Raw genomic sequence first — 12,066 nt, 5'->3', positions numbered from 1 at the left:
CCGGAGATGACGCAGGCGACCCATATGAAGTTCCCCGCCTAGTCTTCGACGCCTTCGACACCTCTGTAGATGCCAACATCGATATCCCTTCAACGCTTTTACGAATCCTCGATCTCTCCAGCGATGGCAAACTCACAGAAGCATCGCGTTCTCCACCCTTCTTCGACTCTTGAACCGCTTCGTCACTCCCGTAATCGAAATTCCTCATCGCTCCGAAAATCATTACCTCCTTTCCATTCCTTGTGAACTTCGTCTTTACCATCTCTACAAGAGAAATCCCCAAATCGATTTGAGAAATTAGGGTTACGTTCAAACACGGGTTTCATTTTGTTTGATTGCAATCAAACACATCTTTTGATCAATAAAAATAAACATGTGTGATAACCTTCCGAAAAGTCCACTAGCTCAGTGGCAATACCCCCTTACGACCACGAGTGCACGGGTTCGAGTCCAGGCAGCAACAACAATTTTAATTAAGAAAAACGACGTCGTCTTGAGATTTTGTGTTTAACAAAACAACTGAATGAAACGACGTAGTTTCACTAAACGGCAGTAATTAACGGTGAGTTAACACTGTCTTAACTGTCGGTTAACGGTGTGTTAATTTGGTTAGTCAACCGTAAGTTTGTGAATTAACTAAAAAAATCAACAAAAAATCGGGGTTTTATTGGTCAGGTTCGAGTACAGGTTTCTTTTGGCAATTCTCGCAAAGTTCAGTGTTTTTTTGGCCGATTTCTCAATTTATAACTGTTTTTAAAATTTTATAATATAACATATGCGAAAAAATTTATATATTATTATATCGCTAATATGATTTTTTAATTTACTTTAATAATATAAAATTTAAAAAATATAAATTATTATCAAACCTTGATTATTCAATATCATTAGTTTCCATATTTATTATATAAATTATATTAGATGAGAATGATGAAGATTTTTTTGTAGAACTAATTAGTGAATGATTTTTGATATGAGATATGATAAAAGATGGGTTGTTGATACCTAAAAATCATAGTCATGTTACAACTTAAAAAAGTGTTTCTCAATTAACATAATGGTCTTAAGTTTAAAATCATATTAATAAAAGTGTCTTACTTTAAATTCAAATACGAGATGTTATCCAATTTAAAATTTTATTTCTCATTTATTTGTATTCTGATTTAACATGTAAGTAAGTACACACTAAACTAGTTTGTTTGCGAAGATGAATACGTCGCTTTCAAAATCTTGCAATTCCAACAAAGAGGTTTGCCAAAATTCCTATAAATTTTGTTCGGAGCCACTTGTCAACATTAAGCTCCAAAAGATATTTTCAACTGGATACTGAAAATTGAAAAAGAAATAGTGTTTGTTTAAAACTTTGGGTTTGATTGTGTAAATCAAGTTGATTAGAATTGTTGCACAAAAAAAAAAAAGTTGATTAGAAGTTTTTAGGCCCATTTAGCTGAATATATAAAATGTGGGCGGTAATTGGATAATGATGCAAATTTTGAATGTATTTGCAGATTTGGTATAATGTCGGGCTTGACTTGCCAAAATAGCCTTCCTCGACGTTGTACGCGCCTGCGTGCACCATTGTATACAGATTTGTATAGAGATAATGTCAGAGAAGTGTCGGGGAAAGTTTACGTCATAAGGAGCCTAAATTTTTTTAAACTTATTTATAGTTGGTACCATATTCTATATGTAAATGGGTTATTGAAAAACTCATGCAACGTGACGTAATAAAAAATATATGATTAATACATAAATTATGTTTTATATCTTTCGCATTACGCCTTCGTATGACTCATACATGTAGAAAGAAAGTTTACTTAATTGCATTAATTAAGACAATTAACAACATTAGATTAGAACTTTTACAAAGGTGATACATAATACAAAGCTGATACATAACATCACAAACATAAGTAGTGAACTGTTCTCATCGATGGGTCTGGCCGAGTCTTCTTCTATAAGACTTTTTACTGCGACTTACATTCAAGGACCGGTAATGTCAGAATATGAAGTATATTAATTACTACTTTTACTGGGTTACTGGACATAACGTTTAAGCCGATAAATAAATGATATCTACCTCGGATTTGGAATTAACAAGGCGAGCATGTCTGGGGCTGAGTGTGTGTGTTGTTCTCAAGTTTCTGTCTACATTCGTCAGCATCAACGTCACTGTCTGATTCGGACGAGGAGCAATGTTCTACAACAACTTCAGTCAGCGATGGAACTGATTCAACCACAACCAAGTGGATAGCTAACACAAAACCCTTCACAGCGATGGACTTCTGAGATAATGCTATCTTATCCCTCTCCTTAATACTAGACATTAGCATATCAATCGCCATCCTTCCCCATGGAAACCAGAAAAACTCATCAATATCTTCAATCGCCTCCGCATGCTCTCTCATAATCTTAATATTAAGATTTGTTGATAGAAGGACAGAGGATAGGAGCACAAGACATACAATCTTAATCCGAATATTTGTATCCTGCATCATCTTCTTTCGCAACATCTTAACAGCAGATTTTACGCTAACCACTTCTACTTTTACAAATAATGTCGACCAGTATGGCTTCTCATTGAGATTTTCCTTCATTTTCAGTTTCAATTTCTTAGGATACTTACCACATGGAAGCCATGTAACTATTGCAAACTCTCGCAACGAAAATCTTATGGGACTACCAGCAAACCAGAACCACACTTCATGCTTCTTATTAACTTTCAATTGTCGAGATAGTAAATACCTTGTAAATCTGCCCGAGAACGCATGTTTTTCAGCTATTTCCACAAGCTTCCCAAATGCTGATGCCCGAATAGCCTCAACCTCATCTTCATGAAGAGCATTCAGAATGAAGTTTATGGCTCTAGAAGATTGGTAAGTTAGAACCCTAACCCCGAGGGGTTCTTCTCCCTGCATGAACATCATGTCAGGAATCGCCAAATCATCTCCGGTTTCAGATGAATCACGTAAGTCGAAGATCTTGGAAGCCACCATTTTCTGAAAACAATCAGATCTGAAATTTCTTATCTGAAAATTCTTTGGAGTTTTAGTCTTTTCCTGTTCACGGAAGAGAGAAGGTTTTACTGGAAACTTTGGTTTCTTGCAATCTTCCACGGTATTAAAACAATTTTTATTCTTACAGACAAACCTTTAATTATTGGCTTTGACACGTGTATGTGATACAGTCATATATCTTGTCAGACGTAATCTTTTCATATTCTGAGAGGGATCAGTGGAATTAAGGAATTTGTAACAGTGGTTTTCCATATACCTAATTTTATATGTTTCTATAGTCATTTGATGCAAATTTCCAAGTTTTGGCCCATTTAGCTGAATATACAAAATGTGGGCGGTAATTGGGCAACGATACAAATTTTGAATGTATTTGAAGATTTGGTATAATGTTGGGCTTGCCTTGCCAAAATAGCCCTCCTCGACGTTGTACGCACCTGCGTGCACCACTGTATACAGATTTGTATAGATATAATGTCAGAGAAGTGTCGGGGGAAGTTTACGTCATAAGGAGCCTAAATGATTTTAAACTTATTTATAGTTGGTATCATATTCTATATGTAAATGGCTTATAGAAAAACTCTTGCAACGTGACGTAATAAAAAATATATGATTAAATACATAAATCATGTTTTATATCTTTCACATTACGCCTTCGTATGACTCATACGCGTAGAAAGAAAGTTTACTTAATTGCATTAATTAAGACAGTTAACAACATTAGATTAGAACTTTTACAAAGGCGATACATAACACAAAGTTGATACATAACATGACAAACATAAGTAGTGAACTGTTCTCATCGATGGGTCTGACCGGGTCTTCTTCTATAAGACTTTTTACTGCAACCTACATTCAAGGACCGCTAATGTCAGAATATGAAGTATATTATTTACTACTTCTACTGGATTACTGGACATAACGTTTAAGCCGATAAATAAATGATATCTACCTCGGATTTGGAATCAACAAGGCGAGCATGTCCGGGGCTGAGTGTGTGTTTTTTCCCAAGTTTATGTCTACATTCGTCAGCATCATCGTCACTGTCTGATTCGGATGAGGAGCAATGTTCTACAACAACTTCAGTCATCGATGGAAATGATTCAACCACAACCAAGTGGATAGCTAACACAAAACCCTTTACAACGATGGAATTCTGAGATAATGCTATCTCATCCATCTCCTTAATGCTAGACATTAGCATATCAAACGCCATCCTTCCCTATGGAAACCAGAAAAACTCATCAATATCTTCAGTTGCCTCCGCATTCTCTCTCATAATCTTCATATTAAGATTTGTTGATAGAAGGACATAGGATAGGAGCGCAAGACATGCAATCTTAATCCGAATATTTGTATTCTGCACCGTCTTCTTTCGCAACATCTTAACATCAGATTTTACGCTAACCATTTCGAGTTTTCCAAATAACGTCGGCCAGTATGGCTTCTCATTGAGATTTGCCTTCATCTTCAATTTCGATTTTTTAGGATACTTATCACATGGAAGCCCTGTAACTATTGCAAACTCTCGCAACGAGAATCTTATGGGACTATCAGCAAACCGGAACCACACTTCATGCTTCTTATTAACTTTCAATTGTCGAGATAGTAAACCTTGTAAATCTGCCCGAGAACGCAGGCTTTTCAGCTATTTCCACAAGCTTCCCAAACGCCGATGCCCGAATAGCCTCAACCTCATCTTCATGAAGAGCATTCAGAATGAAGTTTATGGCTCTAGAAGATTGGTAAGTTAGAACCCTAACCCCAAGGGGTTCTTCTCCCTGCGCGAACATCATGTCAGGAATCGCCAAATCATCGCCGGTTTCAGATGAATCACGTAAGTCGAAGATCTTGGAAGCCACCATTTTTTGAAAACAATCAGATCTGAAATTTCTGATCTGAAAATTCTTTGGAGTTTTAGTCTTTTCCTGTTCACGGAAAAGAGAAAGTTTTACTGGAAACTTTGGTTTCTTGCAATCTTCCAGGGTATTAAAACAATTTGTATTCTTACAGGCAAACCTTTAATTATTGGCTTTGGCACGTATACGTGATACAGTTAATATATCTGTCAGACGTAATCTTTTCATATTTTGAGGGGCATCGGTGGAATTAAAGGATTTGTAACAGTAATTTTTCATATGTTTCTATAGTCATCTGATGCAAATTTCCAAGTTTTTATTCAATTCTTTTTCTATAAGTTTGTAAATCAAGTTGAATAATAAAATTGAGTTTAAGTTTTGGACCTACTGGTTTACCATATCCAAAATATAAATTTACTGAAGCGGTGATTAAATAAGAAAACGTCATATAAAGCGGTTTATATCATTTAATGATTCTGTGGTCCTCTCTAATTGATTTTCAACTAAGGATGTTATCAAGATAGCGTTCACATGTTCTCTTTATTTTAGCTTCTTTTGTTTTCATCTCACGCGAAAATGTGTTTTTATGCAAAGGATGTGGGCAAAAGATTCACGAAATTTGGGCTTTGATTCGAAAATCTCAGCTTTCTTTAAATAAGCATATACATATCTTCCAGCTTATGCCATTCAACGTCATGCATAACCATATTCCAAAAAAACAAAAACTAAAATATAGTGATTTAGTTTGTTTGTTTCTTTCCTTTTTACCAAGTGACTATTGCTTTAGCCTTTATTCGATTTGTGATAGATTCCTCAGCCTATACTACCAAAGAAAAATAAATTGATTCTGAGTTAGATGTTAGAACTTAAGACCTAGCACGGAAAGTGCATGGGGCTGTTGGAGCAATATCAAAATTAGGTTTAGGTTAGAAAATATTTTAATGGAAAAACCTAAAAAACTTATATTAAATCTATAAAACTTATATTAAAAAACTTATACTAAAAAACTTATATTAAAAAACTTATATTAAAAACTTATATTAAAAAACTTATATTAAAAAACTTATACTAAAAAACTTGGTCACCTGACCCCTATTAAATCTATAAAACTTAAATTTAAAACTTATATCGCAAGTTATTATTGTGGTGTGTTGGTTAAAGATTCATTTTTCGACGTCTATGTCTTGTGTTCAATACTCATATATGCATTTTATCTATAATAAATAAGTTTATAGTTTATGACCTCTATAAAATCAAAGGCTAACTCCGCCACTGTCTATCGTTCAAAGTATTTTTCACCAAGATTTTTACTATTGAAGTTATTTCAAAAGAAATCTATTCATTCTCATAAGTCATAATCTATCTTATTAATTTAAAGTCCTAATTTTATCTACCGATAAAAAGTTGTCATTTAAATTTGAAATAAACCAATCTATTATAGGATATATCTTTAAAATGCTGAATCATTGTATTTCAAACATGTAATCTAATTAATAATTGAATACTAGCAAAACACTTAAATCATTTATTTTCTCGATTCTAACCAAATGGTCACCTGGGCCATTCTTTTTAGAAGTTAATTAGATCACATTATTACATACAAGTCATTCTGCTTTGTTAAACTACCACATTATTTGATTCACTATTTTTACCTGATCAAATAAATAACAATATATACTTGGTCATCCATTTTAACTATATTAGACATTATATATATATCATTTTTTTGGACGTCATATATATTTCATTTTATAAAAATAAAATTTGTTGTTTGTATATTATATCTGATCATATCAAAATATGTAAATCAATTAAGATAACAAGAAATGGATGATATAATATATTTTACGAAAATTGCCTACCAATCACAATTGATTATACAAATATATACAATATATCCTATTTATAATTTTTAATATTATTTACAATATAGGTAATGAATATCGAACAAAATCCTATGTTAAATAATATTCATCCTAGATTTGGGTAACAACCTATTTTATAATAAATCTAAGTAATGATTCAATAAACAACCATTTTTGTAAATATTAATAGAAACAGATAACAGTTTCTTAAAATATATACACACACATATATATATATCCAAGACCAAATTATTGTTTATCATAGAAGAATACTGAGAAAATCTCACAATTTATAGAATATACGTTGAAATATATATATATATATATATATATATATATATATATAGCTAACTATAACAATAAATTCTTATATTAAATCTGAAAAGTAATTTACAGATCAAAAAGTTTGATAAATGTTTCGTAAATTACAAATTGAATATAATTTATGGTTACATATAAAGAGAAGATTAATGACCTAGAAACATTAAAACAAACGGTAAGCAACCTAGAACTCAATATTTTAAGATATATCAATTTACAAAAATTTCATGCAAAAAACCATCTAATTTATTATTTATTTATTTTTAAAAATTCAAATAAACAATACACAAAGTCCATTTACATATTAAAAGTTTTAGTCTCTTTCTCCTATTAAATGTTTATTTCGATAAACATATAAAAAATATTATCCGCGTTTTTATGCTGGTTGTATCCTAGTTTTCTTTATAACTGTTTAATTATTTTTAATCTATTGAGAACGGATAAAACTTTGTGTTGCATGGATTATTCAACATATTTGAATCATAATTTTGTTTCCTATATATAGACATTGCTTAGGGCTATGTATAACGTCCATATAAGACTAGTCACACATATACAAAAATATATATACTCGAACCTAGGTTAAAATCTTTTAATTCTTTCTTACATATTTTAGGTACGGTGAAACCACTAGTAAAAAACAGGGCAATGTCCACAAAATTGCCACACAAATTTTGTGGCTAAATCAAAGAAGCCATGAACTTGCCATGAAAAGTAAAACATGGCAAAACGTATCCATTTGCTATGAAAGTAATCGTGGAAAAAATAGCCACAAAATTTCTACGGAAAAATCGTGGTTAGCTTGCTTCAAAAAAATCATAGCAATTCGTGTTAACAACTAGCTACAATTTACTATGATTTAGCCGTGGCAAATGATATTTAGAATAAAATAATGTTTTTTTTTTTTGAACACAGAATAAAATAATGTTATACAAACGAAAAAACAAGGTTGCCACGAAATATAATCGTAGCAACATTTGAGAACCCTAAAACCAAATTATCTATTTCAATGAGATCTTACCCAAACAAATCTTTGATTATTTCAGAAAACACAGTGAGTTAGTATGAGATTTGTTTTTGGTTGGACATGTTGGTGTTGATGAAAAAAAAGAGAGGAATATAATCACTAATGTAAAAGGTAATATCGTTTTCCTTTGCATACATAAATAAAGTTATTATACTAGCACAAGTGGTTAATCATGTATTATTTACTCGAGCGATTCGGGTTTGATAGTAGACAAGTGCATTTTATTCACTGATTAAAACGAAGTCGTTTATTCCACATCAGCAATCAGCATATCACAGATAAAGATTACCGTTTATTTGACACCGTTGTCGGTCGTAGGCACTTAAAAGCCTTTTATTTCTAATTTAGGTACTAAATTCAAATTTCCTATTAGTTTACGTATCAGATTGCACATGCAAATAGTTTATGTATCGATTAGACGATATGACCTTAGTTCAAAGCACTAATCTGCCGTTTTCCCCTTCTTGGTAAGTAATCTCTTTAAACAAATCTTTAATGTCACCCATTTAGTTGGTGTCAAACTTTATTAATAAAATATTTATGTGTGTTTACTAATCATCAGTGTTGTTTATTATCACCTAAATTTGGCAAGAATCTCAAAATAAAAAAAAAACTTAAAAATAGTTTGATGTATAAGGTAATTAGGTAATTTCCAGTTAGGTGCACAAGAAAGATAAATCACAGCCTTACTATATATGTAAATCACAACCATTTAATAATAGAAAACCATTGTACATAATCGCGCGTATATAGTTTTCTTATAAGTAACTTCCATGAAATTGAAAAAAACGAACAACTTCCACGAAACTGGAGCGCTATATATAATCATGATGAGTAATAGTTATGTACGAGCCACATTTAAATTTGAAGATCTAAACATTTATGATAAAACATGGTGGGCCATTTCTTTTCAAGTCTACTTATATAGCCCTGGACGGATCCGGATATCCGGGAAATTTAGGGTGTCCGGATCCGGATCCAGATCCGTAGATTTAATATCCGGATCCAGATTCGTGGTTTCCGGATATCCGTCTCGATATTCTATTATTCGCGGATATCCGGATCCGTCAAAATAATTAAAAATAATTTTTTAACAAAAATACTAATTTTTTTTAATATAATACATAAATTAAATATTTATAAATATATTTATATATGTTTATAATATTGTAAAAACTAAAATATAATATTATAAGATTAATTCATGTATAAATATTAATATAACAAATATAAATATTAATAAAATTTAAAAATTTAATGTATTTTAAAAATACGGATCCGGATCCGGATATCCGGATCTAAAAATTAAGATATCCGGATCCGGATTTGGTTTGCACGGATCCAAGATTTTACTATCCGGATCCGGATCTGGGCACCCCGGATATCCTATTTTCGGAGCGGATCTGGAGCGGATCTCGGATCGAATCTCGATCTCGGATAATAAGTCTCAGGCCTATACTTATATGAGTTATATCTCTTATGATAAAACATAAAATAAAATAAATCAAGACCGGTTTTGAACATTATTCAATAAAATATTAGTTTTAGTTTTCAAATTGTAAAAAAGTAATATGTATAGTTTTTCAAGTTTTTCAAAACAAATATTAAAATATATAGTAAAATGTTTATATCTTAAACTCTGAGAAACAGCCTTGATCATAAATTGACTTATTCTTGGGTTCACCCTCTAGGGTGAACCTCTAGGTTTACCAACCAATAAGATTGTGTTATTTCATATTCGATATCTTTTAAAAAAGGAAACAAAATATTGTTAAATTATATTATTTTTTTTTAAATTAAAAGGTAAAAAGAAATAAATAAAAAATAGTAATAATTACAAAAAAAATATTTTTAACGTCGCCAGCGAAACATTAAACCCTAAATCCTAATCCTTAAACCCTAAATCCTAAACCCTAAACCCTTGGATAAATCTTAAACTCTAGGATAAATCTTAAACTCTAAGATAAATCTTAAACTCTAAATCAAAATCACTAAACACTAAAACACTCAAGGGTTTAGGGTGTAGGACTTAGGGTTTAGAGTTTTAGGGTTTAGTATTTTTATTTAGAGCTTAGGATTTATCCAAGGGTTTAGGATTTACCCAAGGGTTTAGAGTTTACCCGAGGGTTTAGGGTTTACCCAAGAGTTTAGGTTTACCCAAGAGTTTAGGGTTTAGGATTTAGGGTTTAGGGATTAGGATTTAGGGTTTAGGGATTATGATTTAGGATTTAGTGTTTTGCTGACGACGTTAAAAATATTTTTTTAATTCTTTTTTCTGTAGCTGCTATTTTTTTTTTACTTTTTTATTTTAAAAACATAATATAATTTGATAATATCTTGTTTTCTTTTTTAAAAGATATCGAATTTGAAATAATGAAATCCTATTGCCCGGTGAATCTAGAGGTTCACTCTAGGGGGTGAACCCAAGAATAACTCTTATAAATTAGTACTATATAATTCTGTATGTTTTGTTATTTATTTTGTAGTTCAAAATATATTCTCATTTCTAAACATGATATTTTCCTTTGATAAAGAACAGAATAAAATGCTGACAAGAAAAAAAGTGAAAAGGTTTTCCTTCTCATTTTTGTTTCACAAAAAGTGAAAAGGTTAGAATTATTATTTTTATGGATAATTATATCGTTTTGTTTTGATAATGTGTATTGATGGCTAAATTGTTACGTTACGAAAATAAAATATAATTAATAGGCGGTGCACATGGTATATGGCAGTTAGGGCCATAACCTCAGCTTCTGTAAAGTTTTGACCCTACAAACAATACGGAAAGAGTATGTGACTTGACAAAAAATATTAAAATATTAACATAATAAATACTATAAATATTAGTTTAATTGCTTAAATTAATCTCAATTATAGTATTTTTTTTTAATCGCGAAAGCCGACATTTCAATACTAATCCCTACGTTTCCTCAAATGGAAAGTTATTCTCAAACTATTCAATCTACTCAATGATTAGTGTGAGTGCCACGCCTTAGACCCTATTTAGAAATTGTCAAGTTATAAGCATATATTTTACTTATTAAGTAGTTGGTGAGAGCCACACTAACCTAATTATAGAATACTACACGCTACGATGTGATAAAATAATAGTCGTCTAATTTGAGTATGAATTGTACTAAACTCTAAGAAAAAGTTATGTCAAACCTAAAGCATAATTAAAACTAAAGCATATACTAAAAAAGGGTTATCAGGAAGAATCCATGAGAAGGACATAATTAAAGAGGAAACTGATGGTAACAAAAAAAAAATGTTAATCAAAATGATGGATATTCATTTGAATCGAATAATAAATGGCGTATCATATAACCTTATAATATAAAAATAAATTGGACCTAAGATTAGAAAGAAATAGTACACATACATTGTAGTTTGGTCACAAATAAAATTTAGAAAATTCTCTTGAAGTTAAAGATAAGAAACCAAATGAAGATTAGTAATTAAATTATCTGACTATCTTTTTGTTTCTTCATTAGAAACAAGATAATTTATTGGAACTTAAATCACATTTAATGGTTCATTTATTGAAAGAAAGATTTAGTTAGAATTAATTCGCAATGCTATTATTCCTCATCAAGCGAGACAACGTCGTGGTAAAGTAAATTTAATTAAAACTAAAAATTAAACTACAAACCAAACACAGCTTAAGGTTTTTAATTAAGATTAATAGAAGTAATTAACGATGATAATACGAGTGGCTTAGTCTAAAGCTACAAAGCTTAAGCTTCTTTATTGAATCTGACTCTGATCTTTACTTCACGACGACGACGACCCGTTTACGTTACCGCCGTGAGCTCCTCCACCGCCACCACTATCACTATCAAACCCTCCTCCGCCGTTACTAACACTGTGGTGAAGCTCGTTGCCTCCGTTATTGTTAGTTTCACCGGCGGGAATCGGAGCGAGGATTCCTCCACCGCCGTTATCTGTTTTGTGGATCTCGGTGGCTCCGGCGGCGATGG

At 31.5% G+C, this 12,066-nt stretch overlaps 1 protein-coding gene across 2 annotated transcripts in view; it reads right to left on the bottom strand.

The window, feature by feature from the left end:
- Positions 1-11,654: 11,654 nt before the first annotated feature.
- LOC106337365 (zinc-finger homeodomain protein 10) overlaps positions 11,655-12,066 on the bottom strand; it is a 1,449-nt gene continuing 1,037 nt past the window's right edge. Inside the window, exon 2 of one of the 2 annotated variants that reach the window (XM_013776462.1) lies at positions 11,655-12,066. In XM_013776462.1, coding sequence (XP_013631916.1) covers positions 11,861-12,066 — 206 coding nt within the window. In that variant the 3' untranslated portion in view covers positions 11,655-11,860. The other variant, XM_013776463.1, reaches the window with a different exon arrangement.

Source organism: Brassica oleracea, chromosome C4, assembly GCF_000695525.1.
Source record: "Brassica oleracea var. oleracea cultivar TO1000 chromosome C4, BOL, whole genome shotgun sequence".
Classification (NCBI taxonomy): Eukaryota; Viridiplantae; Streptophyta; class Magnoliopsida; order Brassicales; family Brassicaceae; genus Brassica; species Brassica oleracea.
The sequence above is the reverse complement of the archived record's forward strand: the minus strand, read 5'-3'. Positions and strand labels throughout refer to the sequence as shown.